General features: G+C 36.8%; 1 protein-coding gene across 4 annotated transcripts in view; it reads left to right on the top strand.

Moving 5' to 3' along the window:
* LOC145678434 (uncharacterized) overlaps positions 1-22,850 on the top strand; it is a 150,912-nt gene that overhangs the window by 102,192 nt on the left and 25,870 nt on the right. For 3 of the 4 annotated variants that reach the window (XM_081748555.1, XM_081748554.1, XM_081748553.1), the window contains exons 3-4: positions 9,571-9,745; positions 20,428-20,598. In XM_081748555.1, the coding sequence (XP_081604681.1) occupies positions 9,571-9,745; positions 20,428-20,598 (346 nt within the window). Of the gene's footprint in view, positions 1-9,570; positions 9,746-15,133; positions 15,223-20,427; positions 20,599-22,850 lie in introns of those variants that run through there. The other variant, XM_081748556.1, reaches the window with a different exon arrangement.

Genomic DNA, 22,850 nt, shown 5'->3' with positions numbered 1-22,850 from the left:
GAAACTTAGAGGGCTTACTAAGTATAAATCAAGCTAACATACAATATAATTTGTGTGTTTATATACCTAAGGGTATCCGAGCTACAGATATGAAAATGGAAAAAAAAATTAGGGGAAATTTCCCGAAAATTCATCTGTCACGGGAAAACTGAGAGTGATAGGGAAAAACTGATTGCAGATTCGAATTCTACGTGAAAAGTTCTATTATAATCAGGTATTTTCTTCCGTGTACCAGAGAAAAAATACTTTTTTTCTTCTTTTTGTCGACTAGCGTTATTTCTACTGTTTCTTTTCTTAATGATTTATACACATTTGTGGATCCACTGATAACCAATGAATTTTCAGTTATAGCCTAATTTTGTCAAATACAAAGTTTTTGCACTAATCAGTGTATATTTCTGCAGAAAACTGTCGCGTTTCGAATTTACACGGGGTTCGTCTTTGAGTTTTTGAAGGAGGAAAGGAAAGAAAATAAAATTAGTGGAAATCTATTTAATTCACCCCACTTAAAATTTTCTTACAGGATTTACTATGTATCAGAGCACAGTGAAAAAGAAATGCAAAATAAAAGATAAAGTATCTTTTTTGAAATCAGAGCAAAAATGGTTTCTCCATTGTTTCTTAAGAAATAGTTAGCGGAAACTAGAAACCGTAATATCCCGTAAAGTAGAGAAACCAAATAGAAATGGAATCTAGATTGGTTTACCGAACTTTCAACTCATGAGTAATTAAGGAAAAATGTATTCAAAATAGCTTAAACTAACTCTATGGTCTATGGATCCCGAAGGTTCAATGCCGCGTGCACAAAAGCTCTCCACTGACTTCTATCCTTATCCAATTCAATCCAGTTTCTACCTTGTATTCCTATTTCTGCGAGATCCAGCTTAATATTGTCCTCCCATCTGCGCCTAGGTCTTCCTAATAGTCGTTTCCCGGTTGGTCTTCAAGTTAAGATTTTGAAAGCGTTCCTACTTTCTTCATCCTGGCTGTATGACCTGCCCACCTGAGCCTCCTAGACTTGAGGACCTAACAATGATGGGTAAACCATATAAATTATGTAGTTCCTCGTTATGAAGTTTCCGCCATTCCCCATTCCCGTTTCTCTTGGGTTCGAATATTCGTCTCAGGATCTTGTTCTCAAATACTTTCAGTTTGTGCTCTTCCTTCCGAGTAAGCGACCACGTTTCGCACCCATACAAAACAGCAGGCATGATTATCGTTTTATATATTTTAAGCTTCAAATTCCTCGACAGAATTCGCGACGACAAGAGTTTTGAACTAAATAATAACACGAATTCCCTGCTTTTAGTCGACATTTAATTTCTTCATGAATGTTGTTTTCGTCTGTTAATATTGATCCTAAATATTTGAAAGTATCCACTTGATCAAAAGTATTATTCGATATTTTAACATACCCATAATTTACCGTATTACAGTCCCGACTAATACTTGCATGTATTTAGTTTTCTCTGCAATTTCTTCTAAACCCATGTCCCTGCAAGCGTTTAATAAGATCTCTGCATTTCTTTCTATTGTTCTCCTATCATCCTCTATTAAATTTACATCAGCATATGCCATAACCTGGTGAACCCCATTCAACTCTAGGCCCTGGTTGCTATCTTTGATTTTCTTTATAGCGTATTCCAGAACAAAGTTGAACAATAATGACGACAACGCATCTCCTTGTTTCAGGCCATTCTCGACGTGAAAGCTCATGGACAAAAATTTTCCTACCCGGACTTTACTTTGGGATTCATTTAAACATATCTTAATTAATCTAATTAGCTTTTTACGTATTCAAATTCTATAAGAATGTTGTATAATGCTTCTCTCCTAACCGAGTCGTAAGCCTTTCTAAAATCAATAAATAGTTGATGTACCGGGGTATTGTAATTTTTTTTTTTTTTTTTTTTTTTTTTGAGTATTTGTCGAATGGTAACTATTTGGTCGATAGTTGATCGATTTCGTCTAAATTCGCACTGATAATCTCCAGTAATTTCATCAGTCAGCTTAAATATGGTCGTAAAACCAGGCCAAACCTTTAACGAATTACAAAAGTCATTTTATGGACTTCGGATTATCGCAACCTTTAAAACACATTTAAAATATAAACTTCTCGTGTTGGACTGTCTGCAGCCACTTCCTGCCAGTTCCTCGATTCCACGTCGATACGTCTTGTCCTGAGAGGCATAAAATCAATCACTGCTATTTTCACCTCTGCTGGTTGAAGAAGCATCTTGATTTAAGGAAGTGCGCTAAGGACCGAAACAGGTAGTAATCCGCAGGGACTATGTGCTGGATGTGGCATCAGTTTGATGCCATCAAGTTTCTAAATTTTTTTTCCCACGTTTTTTAAACCGAATGTGGTTGTGCATTGTCCTATTACAACGAAATGTGCTTTTGGTTGGCCAATGCAGGATATTTTTTACGTAGTTTAGCATTTATCCGCTTTAACTATTCGAAAGAATTGCCAACATTGATGGTACGACTGTTAGGAACGAAATTGAAGTGAATTGTCCTCTCGTAGTTCCACCACACACAAAGCATGACTTTATGCTCGAAACTGCCCTGTTCGACGACCAGTTCTGAAAATTGGACAATGCTCAGCCAGTGTTTTTCCACATCCAGATTTCGGAAAGTCAACCATATTTCGTCACATGTTACAGTCTGTTTCAGAAAACGTGCCTCACGTGAATTTCCCAGCAGTTGTCGTCACATCCAGTCTCCTTTTGGCCTGAACTGGGGTGTCGCAATGCGAAGCTTTAATGGAGGTCACACACTACAGTGGACTGGGACATGCCGAGTTGGTTTGACAATCGTCGTGTGCTGGTGGATATATTTTCAATGGCCATCATATGACCTCAGAATCTGTTACCCTTGGGCGGCTGGACGTTGCTGATTTTCGATATATTTACTACCTGCACGAAATTTCTCGAACCTACGAGTTGCTGTGCTGTGATTCACTGCACCTTCCCCTTTCTCATGATGTTATGGGTTGCTGCCGCAGCGTTATTATACCCGAATTCGAACTCATACGTAATACTTCACGTATCAGACGTTGTTGGTCACTCATCGTCATTCCCACTAAAATCTGACTGATGATGTCGGCCTACTTGTTAAATAGTCCGTTTGTCACACTACCTCTTATGCCACTTACGGTCGATCATGGCGTGTAACATGCGCCTGTTGTTTGCGTTGTGGGAATGTTGCACGACTCACCTTTGTACGGTAATTCAAGAATCTGGTATTCAACTTGGACAGGGGTCAATTTGATTTGTTGTTGGAATGTAGAAGGTGTGTTATCAATTCTGAAACCAGATAACATATCGATATCATAGAAAAACGTGAAGACAAAGTCTTTGTGGAAATTAAATTCAGTAGAATTATCTTCCTATGGGATGGATCCATTGTGGTGTTCCCTTTAATTTTTTCAAAACCCAAGGATGAATGTATGTTCGAAATGATGTCTTTTTTAATTTAATTTCTTATTATTATTATTATTTTCTTAAGGGATAAGGGCAAGGATAATTCTGTATTTGATTATGATGCATACATGTAATATAAATAATTCTGATTTGTTCCAGTGAACTCTATAGTAATATTTGTGTCTGATTCAAGCGCATATAACTTATAGTGGCCTTCAATCGATCTGAATTGTAAGCTCCTTTTATCCAATATTTGTAACACCAACACCACATGGAACTGAATAAACACCTGGGGTTTTTGAGTTTTTACCAGCATCGTTTATTAGATTTTTGTGAAGCTGCAGGTAAATCGGATTTATTCGGCACGGAATCTATGCTAATATAAATGTTCTTGTAAATGAAGGCAATAAGGAATTGCTTTTATTCTTGTTCTTTCGATTTTTTTTTTTTTTTTTTTTTTTTTAAATTTCGTGTATTATTGCTATGTTTGAGTTTTACTTTATTGATAACTGCTTGGTTAAAACCATTTTGCTGGAAAATAGATTTTAAATTGTCCTTACTTTTTCTTTTTCTTATATTTTGTTCAGGGTTGGTTGGTTTAAACCTTGATTTAAACCAAAAAACGAAAAATGTTTGTAAAAGTGTATGTGTTCGCAAAATCTTGAACACACATTTGTGGGTTACCACGTTTCACTCCTGTATATTATTCGTATTATATTCAGACCTAAATTCCCCATTCATTACTCAGGTAGATTATACTACAAAAGCAACCAGCAACTTTTGTTTTTTATATAAGTTTATGATTTTTTTTTTTTTTTTTTTTTTTTTGTGAATTTTTACAGGTTGTTATTATTGTTATGCAGTTGCAATCAAAGAAAAATTCTAAATATTGTTTCGTTTTAATAATGTTTACTATTGATGAAATACATCGAAATGCCGTACTTTTTTTAGAGGGGGTCATACAAACCCCACGAGAGACATTTATTGAAATCAGAAGTATCTTTGGTATCTCTTTATGTATAAATGGGTCAGAGCAAAAGTGGACTCAAACAATTCGTATCTTTATTCACTTTTCTTACTGATACGCAAATTAAGTTTGGACTAATAAAAGTCGTAGTGAACTAACTTAGACTAAATTAGTTCTTCTGTACTGTGTAGTATTTTGAAATTGTCCATGTAATTCTGTATAATGGTTTCACTTGTACAACTATTTATCTTTTTGTCCTTCTGAAATGACTCTTGACAATTATATTAACAAGTATGTGAAGATCAGTACAACGTATTTTTATCAGGAGTTTTTCGTGAGTGAGTCGGTAGACGTATCGCGTTTCTGGCCAATTAGTTCCGGTTTCGAGTTAAAATAGAGGACAGTTTCTCTCGGATGTAAGCCGAGAAACAATTTGGAATCCGCTTTAAGCTTATGTGACCCCTTCCAGCATAACCCGTTTGTTGCATAACACCAAGGCGAAACAAACTTATTTCTGTCCATATGTGATATAAATAGATAAAATTATTTACCCCCCCCCCCCCCAAAAAAAAGCTTGTTTAAACAAAGAACCCGGGTTTTTTTTTCACGGTTTTTGCCAACCCTGATTTTGTTTATAAGAGGTGATTAGAATCTGGTAACATTCTCGCCTTATGTAATAATGTTATGCAGTACCGCGTTTTTTCGGTCAGGTGCTAATAGGAATCCGCCTTTAGATAAAAATCTGTATTAAAAGCTTTTTAGATGTAGTGGACCACAAATGTCCACTAGATTTGTCGTAATATACGGTATCTAAAAGTATTATTTTCCTTTTATTCTTGATCTTTATTTAATATTGATATGTAGCTTGTTCTTGGAAGTCAGGTAATGGACGTTTGCATGTTAGTGTTTCCATCCATTTCACGAGAAATATGTTCGATTTCCATTGGGAACTCTTCTGTCGTGGATCCTACGCTAAGTTTTCAGCAGATCCCTGTTTCTATGTCCTTGGTTATGAAAAAGAACCTTAAATAGCATATAACATTCTTTTCTTCGTGTGATTCAGAGTTCAGCTCCCTCTATGGAGTACGTACCTTGGATAAAAACACGAATAGTGGTTCGGATCTCACTTTAAACAGTAGTTCCTACCTTATATAGTTTTGAGGTGAAAAGGGTTGTTAAACTTCAATTACGGGATTCACACTTACCTTGAATGTTAGGGGAAGGTAATGGAAATGCTTCAAAATATCCCAGAACCAACAAAATTGCAACATTTCACAGAAAAATCAGCTAAAATTCAATCAGATTTCATGAAAGTGCTGAGAGAGTTCCTATTATTCAAGTGGTATAACAAGCATTAGAGTTGCTCACAGAAGGTATTAAGAACACTTCCAAGAATCAGTTCACATTCAAAAAGAAGATAAAAGAGCTGTAAAAAGATAATAACTTTAGGTCGAATTATGATACATATTGTTTGAATCTATTTAGAATGCTGAGGTACTAGGTAATTGTATAATTATTGTTTGAATATTTTATCTTATTAAAAATATAGGAAGTTTGACTCATAAAAATTACAAGGGTCATTCAAGGTTGACTGGGACTTTTATTTCTTCAGAGGAAACAGATAGCACAAGAAGCTCCAAACTATGTCAGCTTTTCAAAGTATTCTTCGTGCACGTCGAGGCACCGTTGCCATCGTTGTGGCAGCTCCCTGATTCCTCTAGCGTAGAAAGAGCTTGGTTGTTGTTGTAGCCACTGGAGGACATCGTTCCGCAGTGCTTCATCTGTCGTGATTTTCTTCCCTCCCAGATGGTCTTTAAGGGGTGCAAACAAATGATAATCACTGGGGGCTAAATCTAGACTGTAGCGGGGATGGGGCAGAACTTCCCAGCGCATTTCGGCCAGAGTTGTTGTCACATTGGCCGTGTGAGGGTGGGCATTGTCATGGAGAAGAGTGACATTTCCAGACAACATTCCAGGTCTTTTCTTGCGAGTGGACTTTCGTACAGCACCACTTAACAATGTGGAGTAATACTGAGCATTAGTTGTGTTCCCTTTGTCCAGAAAATCCACATGGATAACGCCCTTTATGTCCCAGAAGACACTTGCCATGATCTTTCCAGCGGACGGCTGCGTTTTGCTTTTCTCGGGCGGCGAGGAACCTTTATGCCGGCACTCCATGCTGCTTTTGGTCTCTGGGGTTGAGTTGTGCAACCATGTTTCATCACACGTGATGATAGATTGCAACAATTCATCACCTTCAGCTCGGAACCGATTCAGAAGCTGTTCACAGACCGTCATGCGTGTTCACTTCTGATCAAATGTCAGCTGGCGAGGAATCCACCTTAACCAGATTTTGTGGAAGCGTAAGTGGTCGTGAATGATTGTCTCAATACCCCGACACTGATATTCACCTCTTCAGCAATATCCCGGACTGTTACTCCCCGGTTCTTAAGAATCATTTGCTCAAAACGTGCGACATTCACCGGTGTGATTGCAGTCGGGCGAATGTGTCCATGTGCTTCATTTGTCACCAGCTTCCTTCCTTCGCGAAACTGTTCACACCATTCGTACACTCTTGTCCGTGACATCGTTTGATCACCATACTGTGCTTGCAATCTTCTGAAAATTTCAGCTGGTTTAACTTTCTCCTTCACAAGAAATTTCATTACACACCGCTGCTCCACAGCCACAGGCACACTGCTTGCCGCCATGTTCGCTGCAACTGCTGCGCATACTCCAAATACGTCATGCTGGGCGCTAGTTACTTGAGAAGGAATACATTACGTCACCCGCAAGTTTCATCATGATCCGGCTCTTCATCGATTAATTGCGTACGAAAATCCTGATCAACCTTCAACAACCCTTGTATTTACAATAAGTAAGCTTGTACTCTGCTGCAAAAAAATGAAAAGAAGAGCGTTGAATGGCCAGGGAAATGGTGGAGGACGATTAATATATATGGTCCAGATGTGTCCGGGCAATAACCGCCCTACTCCAGGATGATGATGATGTGCCTGTTAACACAGATTGAGCTATTGTGGCGTGGTTTGAGGAACATCAGGATAAAGTTGAACACTTCCGTTGTGCAGTGTAATCACCGGACTTGAATATAATTGAACATCCGCAGTCCGTTTTGAAGACACAAATCTGGCGCAAATTTCCGCCTCATCTTCTCTCACGGAACTACGTGAGGTACTGCGCGTGGAATAGTGTAATATCCCATTTGCTACCATTCACGACCCCTATGACTCCATTACACGTTACATCAGAGGTGATCTGAGGGCGAAAGGTGGCCCAACGCCATATGAATGTAAGTTACATTTTTTCAGGTGTTTCTACAATTTTAATAACTAGCTGTATACTAGTGTATGTATGTTAACTCATTAATTTATGTAATATATCTAGTATTCTTGCCTGTGTGGTGCGTCAAGGTTTATTCTTTTCTAACTATATATTTAACAAACCCCAGGGTTTGTTTATTTATGTAGTCCTCTGGATTACTTCTTGAGCTGCTGCTTAAATCATTTTTTCTTTCTTCTTCTTGTTTCCGGTAAACAAGAATACTGAACACAAGAAGAAGAAGAAGAAGAAAAAGGAAGAACAAAAGTGATGTAAACACCAATTCAGGGAGTAATTCTGAGGACCACATGAATAAGCAAATAAGGTAGTTAGTAAATTATATAGCAGGAAAATAATAATCACACGACACAGGTAACAATATTCGCTATTTTATGTCTGTATATATTTATTTCATTAACCTTATTCTCTGCAAAGAAGGGTATTCTGTTAATATACAGAGGTTGTTCAGTCTATATTTGGTCAATTTCGACTTACCTAAAAATTTAGAAGAATCCATGGCGCCAGGTCTGTAAGTGCTCGATGTGTTTCCCTTGGTTCCTAACAATAGCCCAACAGCGTAATTTCTACTGTAATAGGCTTCTCTGAAGAACTGGGAGGGGAATCTTGTCCCATTCCCTTTGCACAGCTTTCCAAAGTCCATCCACAATAGTCCATAGGACTTGCATCTGGAGATTTAACAGGTACCTCATTGAAAGGTATCACCTGTATACCACTTGCCTCCTCCATATCCCTGTAGAATGCGAGGGACGATCGTGAGGTATGTGCTGAGGCCTTGTTCATGTGAATGCGCACCAGATTGGCATCATTTCCGTACACTATTGGAATCTCATGCTCGTAGATCGGCCGCATGATCTGCTCCTGAAAATACTGCGAATTTATTTTGCAGTTCTTCGCCACCCTACGAATCTTCAGTTTACCTCGGTAACAGTAGCCAGTAACGACCTTGAACCCTTTAGGGAAAAATTCTTTACAGACACGGACCCACCTTCTAAAGTTCTTGGCGCCTTTCTCTCGGTACATGATGGCTCTCGGTTTACCGCAGTCGGAAAGGTAAATCCATGCTTCATCGAGCATTACGACGTGCATCCACCTTTGTTTTGCCAGATGCTGTTCGTGCAGCTTCCGGGCGTTACACTTTCGTTCCTTTTGGTGAGAAGATGGCCGCGAACTTTCATGACTTTTTCCAACTTGAGTTGATGGTGTAACGTCCAGTTCACAGTCCCCAAAAACACGTCAAGACGATTAGCCATACACCTTTCTGTTTGCATTACCATTTTACGAAGTTTCCTCTGCATGGTGAAGGTGGCTTTGGTGCATTCCCGCTTCCTAGGCAACTTCGTTGGTGATCCAAATGGTGGAGCTTCGTTGCCCTTGTACTTTTTAATAACAATTTTTATTCCACTTAAACTGATGTTGCAACCATTCTTCTTGTACTGTTTTCTAATGACAGAAACACTAAAGTGGGAGTCCGCAACATAGCCTTCCCAAACCTGGCTTAGCTTGGGCGGAATTTTGGCCACAGAGCGGAAACCCACACACTTGTAAACAAATTTAACACAACACTCACAACAATGGTCCTGTTTTGTGCGTTATTGTCGTCCGCGCGGAAAAACAACTCAGTTCCCAGGAAGCCACTGCATAACACTGCAGGACGCCGCAAGCCAGATCGGGTGAGTCCATTCTGCCCGGGAGGGGGAAGGAACGAAATCGGCCAAACGTAGGCTGAACAACCTCTGTATAACTAAAAGATAGTTGCATTTTGGGTGTATTCTGAAAAGTTAAGTCCGACGTATTCATTCATTACTTTTTTTCCTTCAGACGAATCTTGCCTTCGCATAACGATCTGAGAACGATTGGTCGTGAGCTCCGTCATCTTGCGGATGCATTTGCTGAATCAGAGCAACGGCAACAAGTGCGACGAAGGGCAGAAATATTACAGTTGGAAAGTTTAAATGTTTCGAGCTTTACGGATATACTAGTGGGTTTATTTGAGGTATGCTCTTTTTTGTATTAGTTTCAAAAAAAAAAAAAAAAAAAAAGAAATCAGTGAAGTATAAATGATGTGTATATTCTCTTAATCGAACAGTGATATTCCTGTTCGATTTTTCTACTTTATCCTTCAAGCTATGGATGATCTGTTCATATTTGTGAAGTTTTAAGGCTAAACTCCACCAGGAGACTACCAACGACCGCTAGTTCTAAAAGAATGGATGGGCCTTTTATTATTATTATTATTATTATTATTATTATTATTATTATTATTATTATTATTATTATTATTATTATTATTATTATTATTATTATTATTACACTATGCAACACTCATTTTGTCCTTGTCTTATAATAGTGATTTCCTGTATTGTGACTTTGAAAGTGACTAGAAATGGTGTATTTTTTCCACGAAACTTCGCTTATGTAAGTAGTAGCATCGAAAATATGGAATTTGTCCTATATTAATTAATTTATATGCGCATCTTAAAATGTTTGTTGCGTTAAGTTGCATTTAAATTCGATTGAAGAACCTGCAAACACGGAGAGATTCGCGATAGAATCAACATGCATTGGGCAGTGTGTTTTAAGCCTATTTGTAAGGATTTAAAGGTACGTGTATATACAGGGTGGCCCAAAAGTACGTATTGCAATGATCAAGTGTAACATTCTAGTCTACGGGTGTATTTGCTTCGGCTCTTCCGAACTTAAGATGTAAGTAGAAACACATTAAGAACAAATAAAGAAGCTAAGTCTACCTGTTGGATAACAATAAGAAATGATATAAAATGCAATGAGCTGATCACTACGGTACTTTATATCTACTTTTGAGCCACCTTGTGTATTTATAACAAAAGAATATCCTATTATGCTGCAATTGTGTCATAGCATGCCTTTCTTATTAAACATTGCAGATATGAACTACTAATAGACAACCCTACTATCCTAACCAGATTTAAATGATCTTATTCGAGATTTAAGTCTGAGTAAAGATGGTAGGTTGGAACATAGTTGATAAATCAGTAAACGCAACAGCAGAAAGGAGACGGCACGAACAGTTTTCCAAATTTTTTGTATGAAAGCTGGATTGTGGTTATAAGTGTTTATGCTTTAAAGATACCCTGCATTCTGAAAGAGTGGCGTTCGTTTATAGACAGTTCGTATGGAAGTCTCAAGGTTGTGCATTTGCACAATGGGAATCAGCACCTGTCTATTCCTGTGATTCATTCCGTCTCTATGAAGGAAGACTAACAGCTTGAAGACCTTATTGGACAATTTAGAATATACAAAATATGGGTTGCAAGTAATAAGGAACTTCAAAATTATTGCCTTACTCATGGGTTTGCAGGGCGGTTTTACCAAATTCTCGTGTTACCTTTGTTTGTGAGACAGTAGTGATGCCGAGGCACAACGGGAATAAAACACTGTGAGGACACATAACGTAAAATACGAGCCACTTGTGGGATCCTGCAATGGCATTGTTACCACCTCTACACATTAAACTTGGCATTATCAAGCAATTTGTGAAAGCTTTGGATAGAGATTCTGACACATTCAAGTTTTTACAAGACATGTTTCTGCAGCTATCTCATGCTAAGATGGAGGCTGGAGTGTTTGTAGGACCGCAAATGATTATGATAGTCCAGTCCACTCAGGTCTTCACGTTGTTAACTGAGATTGAAAAAGAAGCCTGGAGCAGCTGTGTGGTAGTTTGTTCAGTGTTACTTAGGAAATTACAAAGCTGAAAATTATGTGGAAATTATGAACATGGTGACAAACCATGGCGAAACATGTTGGAGGATGTCACTTAAGTTACATGTTCTTGCCTCTCATCTGGACAGTTTTAAGGAAAATATGGGTACAGAGGAACACGGTGAGCGATTTCACCAAGACATTATGACTTTCGAACGCGGTTACCAAGAACAATATAACGAGAACATGATGAGGAACTACATCTGGGGGCTAATTCATGAAAATGATGATACGCATAAACGAAAATGCAGGAAAAGGACACATTTCTAAGGTATACACAGGTACACATGGATATCTATCATGGTCGCACGAAGGGGGCAGAGAGGGTCCCCCTGACTCACGACAATGTATACGTAATACAGCAAACCATGTATATTAAATACCAGAAATATCAAATGTAATATAACAGCCATGGAGATGGCCCCCTTAAAAAAATTCTTCGGGCGCCCCTGATATCTATGTACCCAAGTTAAGTATTTAAGTAGCCTACTCTTTTGATGTTATAATAGGGGTGTTGAGGAACTTACTACCAAATTTAAATGCAATGTCTAGTATATTTCATAGCGTTATGTTTTTTCAAACAAATCGATGTTAAACTTACAAAAGCGAAGTTTTATGAGAATTATGCACATTTTCGTAAATGTTTAATGAATATGGCTAAGGAATCAACAATAGCAACCGAAGGACAAAATTTTCTTTTTTTAAAGTGTTGCATAGTGTTATTATTCTGAACTACTTGAGTTGCTGCTGATAGGAGGACCAAAGACCCACCTGTTGTTTTACCGGTGTCTTTAATGTCAATCACTTGCTAAAGTTTAGCCGTCGAAGTTCACCTTTTGAATATTTCCAGAATACTTGTGAATATGTTATTTTGTATGTTTATAGTGGATAAAAAGATGTATCTTAAAGTTTTGATAGTCCATGACCACGGGTTCTTGTTCCTGAGTTTCCGGTGGAACTATTTTGGGTTTTGTTGAAAATCATTATTCTGTTTCTTTCGAGTAGTCATTTTCTTGTACCTGCGTAACCTTCTTGTGTATACAGGTAATTGCTGTGTGAGTTTATCCATAACTTACGTGATTGTGGAATCAGTTATGTCCCTGTTTGTGATGATTTAATTGCGTTAACTTTTTTTCTTCAAGTTGATTGATTTATTTCCTTTTTCGTATTGTCAGCTGGCCGATTTTTGTCATTAACGAGTTTATTCGTTTTTCAAGCCGAGTTTATCATTTGGGTGTCTTGTGTGCGTGGGCTTCTTTTGTAGTATTTGTACTAACTGGCTTCTCCAGTTTTTCTATATTTCTTTATCTGCGTTACGTTCATCACTGTAACTGTATCACAGTAGGTGACATAGTGAAATCGTTTTGGATTTTCACATTCATTGGTATAGTTTGGTATAATCTGAGTGCTTAGTGAATAGCTTTATTGAATCTCTCGTCAATATTTTTTTTTTTTATTATTATTCCCTTAGTGGAGATTTTTCATTCGTGTTCATATGGATATATTTGTTGTAAAGAGCACAGCATTCTGCGTGAATATCCTTCATAAATTTGGTGTCTTGTATATCCTTTTTTGTTGTTTCGTTAAACTATGAGTCTGTGTCGTCTGTTGTCGGGTTCTCAGATGTCGTTAATCTTACGTTATGTGGACCATTTTCTTAATCATTTTCGCCATTGATTTCTTTTCGAATTTTGTTTATTTCTACTTCTGTGAGCAGGTTGTTGTTGAGATTGTTCTGTTTCTTTCTACCAGGTTTTACTTGCTAACTTCTGTGAATAATTCTTTGTAGACTTCAAGGAATAGCTGGTTCGTACGTTTCCTGTAGTCTGTCATGTTGGTTTCTAGTTCTGTACTTGGAAAGCAACATATGACATCTTTATTCATATCTATAGACCATTTGATCTTATTTTCCATTGCCCACTTTGGTCATTCTTGGTTCATTAACCGTTAAAACACTTGCAGTAAGTGAAGCTTGTTGCTGTTTGGTGCTTCCTAGATCTTGGCTGTTCGGAATCTTGCCGGCTGAGGACCGCCTGTTCAGCGCCCGACTACCACCGTTTCGCTTATTGTCATATCCATTGGTGGCTCCAGAAGTGCCCTGACGCTCTTCAAGTAGCGGCTTTTTAATGCTAGCTTTTCTTGAAATTGTCTCCATTATTGACAGGTGGCTGGCTGCATTTTATACCTACTACCAGGGGTTTTATGGCTGCCCTTAACATGAGGATACAGACGCCGACTAGGGTGCCGCTCTCTGTGGGTACCGTTGCGCCTGAGTTTTCGACCCTTTTATGTTGAGGAGCTGTGCTTATTTGATGGTGGCACATGCTTACCATATCACAGCGTGAATACGGGTTTATGTGTTTTAGGTGAGGTTTCGGCGTCACCGTAGCCTCGACACGCTCTGATTTCGCTGTCGTTCTGGTCGAGGGCTGTTTATTGGTTATACGCAATGGATCCCTATACTGGAGGCCTTTCCCACTATCCACCATTTGTGGATTTCATTTACCCTAAGCTAAGTTCGCCTGTAGCATGTAGGGGTGTTATAATTTCATTCACTGATCGTATTGATCTTTGTAGACACTAAATGAATAAACAATATCCCTTCTTGTCTGAAAGGACTACAAATGAAGACTCAGTAAGACGATGAGTACGTAGGAATATAAGCGAATCTGCAGTGAGGTGCAACTGGTGTTGTTGAGCATCTTGGCTATCACTTTGGCTCAGAGATGCTGTTAATAGTATTAACTTGTATTGCTTTCTGTTGAGTGCTTTCGTCTGGATACGTGATTGAGACCTATTTTGATGAATGATGTACACTGGGAGCTGTGACGAAATGATATTCTTGTTTGTTATACCAAGGATCTTTGATAGTTTGTGAAGAACAGCTTGGAGTCTTCAGTGAACATCTTGTTAACGGGAGACAAGGCTGAAGCTCTGATGAAATGTCTGAATTCTAGATAGGAACCCGTGACCTTCTTGATAAATAGACAACTGAGGCAGTTGAGCAGAAGAGCTAGAACTGGAACCGGGAACTCCTGGAAGATTGTAGCAACCTATGTTGCTGTTAGATGATGATCCAGTGCTGACACGAGCTCGGGACTTTTGAATGGTTGTTGATGATGTAATGGAAAATAAGAACAGAGGAGCAGACGCTAGATACAGTCTCCATGAACTGGAATAGGAAGAACAGAAGCTAGAGCACGATTGCAGGGAAACAGACGACATTGCATTGTATCTCTCTCTGATTATGGATGGCAACTGGCGCTTGAGATGACAAGGCATCATCCTGATGCGACAGGACTTGGAGCTTTGTGGCTGCATATCAGTTCCGCAGGTGTCTGAGATCTGTAAGGTAACATTTCACAAGAGAAAATAACATTGTAATGTTATTGTATCGTGTGATTACAAAACATTTTATTAGGTTTTAATGTGTTTCCCCTCATTTTTATTTATTTTATTTGTCCGTCTTTCAATATTAGATAAGGAAAACAATATCAAATGCATGTAGACTAAAACAATTTCCTTGAAATTTATTAGGACTACTGTGTTTTTTGTTGAAAGCTACTTAACGTAAATTAATTTTTGGTAGAAGAAAAGAGACTATTTTGCTTCATAACTGTTGTGTTTATTTTGTTTTTAGTGGTTAACGACCCAGAAAGAAAGGAATGATACTTTTCAGCCGTTGTTAGATGGAATCTTATAATAAGAATTGTAACCGGAAACGTTTTGGTTAGTGAAAATTGAAACTGTTCTGTGATGTAGTGGCCTTGTAATCATACTGTAACCCATATGTTGTGATAGTTGTGTTAGTGTGTGACTTCGTTAAGATTTAGTGTAATGAAGTTAAGGAAAATATCTCAGATAAGTTTTAATGTGAATAGCAGAAGTTTTAGTGAAATCTTTCCCTTTTTATTTAAAGCGTACGTGTTTTACTCTGAAACTTATTCACGAGCCTTTTGCACTTGGCTCTAAGAAGTCATCATAGTTGTACTATTTATGATAAATGGCCGAAAACGGACCTTGCTAGATTATCTTAAAATATAAATTGAATATAATCTTCCCTCAAAAGAAGGCTAATATATCGTGTTTGATGAAAATAATCTAGATATTGGAGGTAAAACATTTCCGGTTTCCGCTTACAGCAATACTTCACCCTCTTAAAACTGTAAAAGACATTACTTCGTTGATAAATACAAACTTACGCGACGCCAACCCTTGCCTAGGGATGTACCGATACTTTTGGACACATTTCTTATATATTATCAGGAATTCTCAGAATAATAAAATGATCAACATTGTAATAGCGTGAGGCTAAAATTTGACATACAAAGACAAAAAGCACAATTTCATATTAGATTTCACACAAAATATATATTTCCTCTAAACTTAATCCATCTCACATAAAATGAACTAAAAAGCAGCAAATACTTACATAGTGTAAACTTAATTCTAAGAGTCTGTGATTGATATTTAGTGAGATAATGTATTTCGATAGTTACATTGTATTTACTAGTCTCTACTACATACGTATAATGCAAACGGATAATACCGTTACAAATTTCTATTATTTACAAAGTTATGCGTGCTGAATACGGATGTACTGATATATCGGTAACGGTAATATCGGCCACTTTTGGGAGTATCGGTATCGGCAAATGGACACCAATATTTACCGATACATTTTCCGAACTATTTTCAATTAGTTTAACGAGACATTTATCTTGCAATGCAGTGCATTCCAAGAAATGATGATCTATCGTGGTAGAAACAACATGCATAGTTTTCCGGGGGCGCGGTGGCTCAGTGGTAGAGCGTTCACCTCTGGTGCTTGGGGTCCCTGGTTCGATCCCAGCTCGCGCCGTGTGGACTTTGTGGTGGACAAACACCGTGCTCATGGGTTTTCTCGGAGTTCTTCCGTTTCCTCCCACTTTCTTCACTCCACCATTTCATTCATTTTCCATCATCACTATCTCCTTTAGCCTAACCTGCATAAACGTGGGACGTAAAACTTAGTTTTTTATTTTATTTTAAAAGTTTTCCTTTACTTGTACAACTTGTGAAGAAATATTTCAGTGCTCCACTATCATCAGTTGAAAGTGAACGTCTCTTTAGCGTTCGAGGACATATATACGATAATTTAAGAAGCAGAATGAAACCTGAAACAGCTGAAGCAATTATGTTTCATCATTGTGATTTGCGTTTATTGAATTTCAACTACCAGAAAATAGAGTTAGTGTAACAAGTGGTGGCAAAGTTCTAAATCGTGTTCAAATATTTCGAAACTACTGCAAATGAATGGAACTTTTGAAGTAGACTTGTTTAGTTTTTATTTTTACTAACTTTTTCCAAATTTGAATAGAATATAGAATTTACTTCTTTTTATTTTGTTACGTTAATTTTTCAAAGTCATACAATTACAATCCAGTGGCTTGTAACACTGCATTTACAAAAAAAAATATAATTGTACAATAACATTACTTTCAGAATTGGAAGAAAGTTCTCATCAGGTTTTTCGTATGTCATTTTTGAATTATATAGTTTTTATGCGAGACGGATGTATTACAGATTTCCTTGATGTGATTAACAATCCTTTTGTAAAAAATATGAATTCCGAAAAGCGAACTGAAGGTTAAGAATTAGTTTATAACAATACATCAACTGTTGAAAATATCTTGTAGAAAATTTTCACTGGCTAAAAACAATTAGTTCTAAAATTAACCCTCTTATCTTTTTTAATGATATAGACAGCAACACCTGGTTCAGCACTAGGGTAATGATATAGACAGCAACACCTGGTTCAACACTAGGAATGTACCGATACCACTTTTTCACCGATTTCCAATACCGATACCGATACCGATACTTTCGCTTAAATATAGTTTCGAAATATTTGAACATGATTTACTGCTTTGCCATCACTTGTTACACTAACTCTATTTTCTAGTAGTTGAAATTCAGTAAACGCAAATCACAATGAAGAAACATAAGTACTTCAGCTGTTTCAGATTTCATTCTACTTCTTAAATTCTCGTATATATGTCCTCCAATACTAAAGAGACGTCCACTTTGAACTGATGATGGGGGGCACTGAAATATTACTTCTCAAGTTGTAAAAGTAAAGGAAAACTATTTGCATGTTGTTTCCACCACGATAGAGGATCATTATTTCTTGGAATGCATTCCATTGCAAGATAAATGTCTCGTTAAACTAATTGAAAATAGTTCGGAAAATGTGTCGGTAAATATCGGTGTCCATTTGCCGATACCGATACTCCCAAAAGTAACCGATATCATCGGTACCGATATATCAGTACATCCCTACCCATGCCAAATATAGAGTATATTTCAACCCAGTTTTGTCAAGTGGAAAGTAAGATGAAGCTCTGTAAGTGTGTGTGCAGCGAAACTATGATTCTAGCAAGATAAATCTATTATGAAAATGCAGAGTATTGACCTGATTTAGATTTTTTTCTTTAGGATGGGAAACGATCGTTGAAAGTACACATGAAGGATGCGATTAGTACAGAATAAATAAAAATGACAGAGATAGGCGGTAGTTTGAGATAAATAATGTAGAGAAATGTGTTAGTTCATAGTGAGTGAGAACGACAGTCATGGTGTTGGTTCGAAATAAAAGGAAACGTGAAAATTATTATCTATCTATTAAAATGCTACAATTTCAATTAAAGCGCCTCAGCTCCAACCTCTAGCTTTTGATTTCAAATCTTTGATTTATGGTTATTTGTAATTTCACGTTTAAAAAAGACAAATATTTTAAACTATGTATACTTTTAATAAATTATTTAAATAGAACTTTTTCACAAGGTTTATTTCTTAAAATGTTTATTGTTCAAAGCCTTTGTATTTTAATAATTCTTCTCCAAAATCAATGCAAATGAATTATGCTGCTATCTTTGGGGTTTTTTAAAACTATAAGTTTGTGGGCCAATCCTTTCGACAATGAGATCTCGGAAACTACAGGCTCTAGAAAGATGACTTTTTCACTGATCGATTGCAAATTTTGTGTAGATTGTCCAGTTCTAATTGAATATTTAAAAAAAACATGACCATTATTTCTTTATTACATTTTTACGGGTACACTGGAAGTGTTGAAATTTAAGAAAAAAGCACCACATCCTACGCATTATACATTCCAACACCATATTGTTGTATATAGAGGTATGTATATATCTCAGGCGTTTGCTTCATGGCCAAATAATAATGAAAAAGGAAGAATAACCATTTCTCCAGTCTAAGATTAATCTTTATTTTTGGAGTGTTTTGCACAATGAACACCATATATATATATATATATATATATATATATATATATATATATATATATATATATATATATATATATATATATCACATTATAATTAATTGTGTATGTAATGTATTTGCTTATTACATATTGCATGCAAGAAGAAAGAAAACACTGGTCATACGTGAATTAGAAACTCCAACCGGAAGTAGGCTCAAATCTTGCAAACGGTGCGAGATATTGAGAAATAATAATCGAAAAAATCTCCCCTTTATAATACCCCTTGCCTTTTTTAAATCAAGACGTCTTTCACTTGTTCTGTAAAGGAACATGTACAGATGTTGTGAGGAATGAGTAGGAGGTTTATGCTCATATGCGAATGATGCGCTGTGTAGAGAGCGCAGGTTCAACTAGTAGGTTAGTAATTCGATATTGTTTTAATGACACAAAAGTTCATCCATTAGCGTTCCACATGATTAGTCGTTTGTCGGAAGAGCCATGCCAATTTAGAGACTTCTGTCGGGAGGGCTATGTCACTGTAGATAACTTTCCAAAATCGTGTGGTTTGCAAAGAGATAGTTATTTCTTTTGAATGTCATACTTTACCTGTTGCAGATGCTTTGCAGGCAGCGGGCCTTCTTTCGATACTTATATATTGTATCCAGGTGGTTACTTCGCAGAAACTTATACGTCGTTACTCTGGAGCTGTGAAATTTGCTTGAAAACTGAGAGGAAGATTGTGATCTTTCAATTGAAAGCCTGTTCTTTTTATATGCAACAATTTGCATTTCTACATGTTTTGAAGGTCTTTTATATGAAACCTAAATTAGCTGGAATTTGTATACTCCCTGGTTTTTAATGACCGCAGTGATTACTTTACAGAATTACACCGAATACGTGACAAAATTCAGATTCTGTAATTGAGACAAATTAGATTAAAATACAAATTAACATAATTCATCTGCTGATATTAAGACAGTTTGGTGCTGAGCAGAATAAGGTCTTTTATATGAAACCTAAATTAGCTGGAATTTGTATACACCCTGGTTTTTAATGACCGCAGTGATTGCTTTACAGAATTACACCGAATACGTGACAGAATTCAGATTCTGTAATGGAGACAAATTAGATTAAAATACAAATTAACAGAATTCATCTGCTGATATTAAGACAGTTTGGTGCTGAGCAGAATAAGATAACAAATTAAAATTGAATCAAGAAGTTGTTTGCATTGATGCAGGATTCACTTGCCCATTACCGGATAAGGTACTATTATACAAAATAAAACGAAAATGTGAACGTCTCCTTGAACTTCGAAATTCCTCGTTGTATATAATCTTTCAAACATTATATTTATAATTTTTTTTCTATCTTTTTCCCCATAATTTCATTACAGTAAAGAGTGATATTAGAATACTAGTGCACACTAGAATTCAGTTGGTTTAAGTGGTTAAAAACTTCCCTTTCCAGTTCACAACAAAACAGGATATTGTATGTACCTGTAAAGTAAAATTTGATACTGTTTATTATATCATTTCTGCTTCCTTACTTAAATATTGAATTGCTTTGTTGTATCTGCTTCAAATATTTAAAGGTAACTAATGCATTTCTGTAATTTGTCTTCGATAAGATAAACGAAGTATACTTCACTAATAATATTTATATTGCAGGAGGGAGGTGTAACATGGGAGCGAGTTGTGCTCCTATTCTTTTTCTGCAGTGATGTAGCAATTATTGCCCTAAGGAAGAAAATAGGAGATGTCTTTCATAAATTGATTGAGTGGAGTCTAAGTTTTATCATGAGTAAACTCGCTGCTTGGGTACAAGAAAATGGAGGTTGGGTAAGTTTGAAATGCTTGTTTCGTAGTTTCAGTAAAATATGTAGAAAGATTGTGAAGCGAATTGTAGACACCAAGAAATTTGAATTAAGTAAGTCAGTTTAAAGTAGTGAATAGAATAGTCTTCACACATTTTGCATAATTATTATATTGTTTTGATGCATGTGACCCGCCGAGGCTTGAAGAGTTGTCAGTGACACGACATGAGTGATACGGGAAATTTTCCGAAGGACATAATGCTGATGTTAGGTGAGCATGTGATGTCTGTGTAAATATATAAGTGTACCATTTATCCTGAAACGTCTTGAAAGTTTTAAACTTTAAAAAAAATAAATAAATAAATAAAAATAAATTTCGTACGATGCAGTTGTTTGACATAGTCTGTAATACAATCAGATTAAGTGTTGCCAAGCCAACATAAAGTTATGTTTTCTCAACTGACAACAGATTATTACATATTTCAGACGTACATGTTAAATGAAAACTTAAAATATCACATTTATTGTTAAATAATGCAAGCTAAGGACCCTGCAATATCACAAACATCCAATTCTGGAGGTCTCTGCAACTGTAATAACGTAACTGAGAGGAATGGGACAATACACATCCGAAGTACAAGGCTCATGTCAAAAGAAGAGTCTGTTTGATTATTGCAAAGAAATTAAAAGGGTTATTCGTAAGTATTACAATATCCAGAACCTAAACAGCAGACGCGTGTATACGCTGTGATCGACCGTAAATACAAAGTCAAATTATCCGAAAAGGTAGTGTGACAAGCAGACTGACACTTTGGGCAGAACTTCATTAGTATCTTCAGTCAGCTCTTAGTAGCAATAACGATGAGTGCTCAAGAACATCTGATACGTTGATCGTCACTTTTTATGTTCGAACTCAGGTATAACGTTGCGGCAACAAGCCCAGGTTTTTTCAAATCCTGCCAACAAGAGATAGAAACAGCAGTGACTGACTTTGTCTAAGGACAAGACGTGGTGTCGACGCATCGAGGAACCTGCAGGAAGGTGGCTCCAGACAGTCCAGTTATACTTTCCCTTGAATGTTAACCTGCTTTCATTTGCTGTATATTTACGAGAATAATGCAAGATTTATGACTTACCCTTGCATAGAAAGAAATATTGTTCGTTCTGTACAAGTACATACCTTGGCTAGTTTTCTACATAGTCACCACGAAACTTTAAGAATTTTTGGTAGAGTGGCATAAACTTTTGTAGACCCTCTGTGTAGGAAGTTGTCACGTGCGACTTCAGCCAGTCAAGAATTGTATCTTTAGAACTTCACTACCACTGAAATGTTGCGAAGTCAACAACTTTTTCAGGGGAAGTAACAATTTAAAAAACAAAGAAAAAAGTTAGTCAAGCTTTCCCATCAGAATTTTCGAATTGTGAGCATGTACAGACGTCTTCAATCAGAATTTCAAACCGTAACATTCCTCTTCCCCTGTTTTGGATGGTGCGTCGCAGATAAGGCAGTATTTGGCAATACATATTCGTTGTGATATCAGGTACAGTCTGTCGTCTTGTGTTGAGAAATCGAACCTCAGACTTCACCTTTCGTTTGGCAGGATTATATATATATATATATATATATTAGGGATGGCCAAAATTTTCCGGAATCCGGATTCCGGAAATTTTGTTTTCCGGAATCGGAAAATTTACTTTCCGGAATTCAGAAAAATTCCGGAATTCGGAAAAATTCCGGAATTCAGAAAAATTCCGAATTTCGGAAAAATTCCGGAATTCAGAAAAATTCCGAATTTCGGAAAAATTCCGGAATTCAGAAAAAATCCGGAATTCGGAAAAATTCCGGAATTCAGAAAAAATCCGGATTTCGGAAAAATTCCGACATTCGGAAAAAATCCGGAATTTAGAAAAAATCTGAATTTTTCCGATTTTACTTTCCGGATTCCGGAAAGTAAAAATTCTGGAATTGCCCATCCTTAGCTAGTAGCTGTTAAAAGTAAACACAATAATGAATAGGCTATATATACTGTATTAATTTCTTGTAGTTGGATATGTCTTTATCATTTACGTAGACAATTGCTGCTGCAGTTATTTACTACTTTATGAGAAAGGTCTTATTTTCACACACAAAAAAGTCGCCAGTATGTCTCAAACATTATCGCGTTCCCACCTGCAGCTGCTCCAAAGCACTGCAAACTACTTTTTAACCAGGCGAAAGGCAGTGAAGGAAAATAAATCTCAACAAATATTCTAATAACATTCGCTTATTGTCAACAT

Source organism: Thermobia domestica, chromosome 2 (assembly GCF_964235325.1).
Source record: "Thermobia domestica chromosome 2, izTheDome1.hap1.1, whole genome shotgun sequence".
In the NCBI taxonomy this organism is placed as follows: Eukaryota; Metazoa; Arthropoda; class Insecta; order Zygentoma; family Lepismatidae; genus Thermobia; species Thermobia domestica.
Note: the sequence above shows the minus strand (reverse complement) of the source record. Positions and strands in the feature narration are given on the sequence as shown.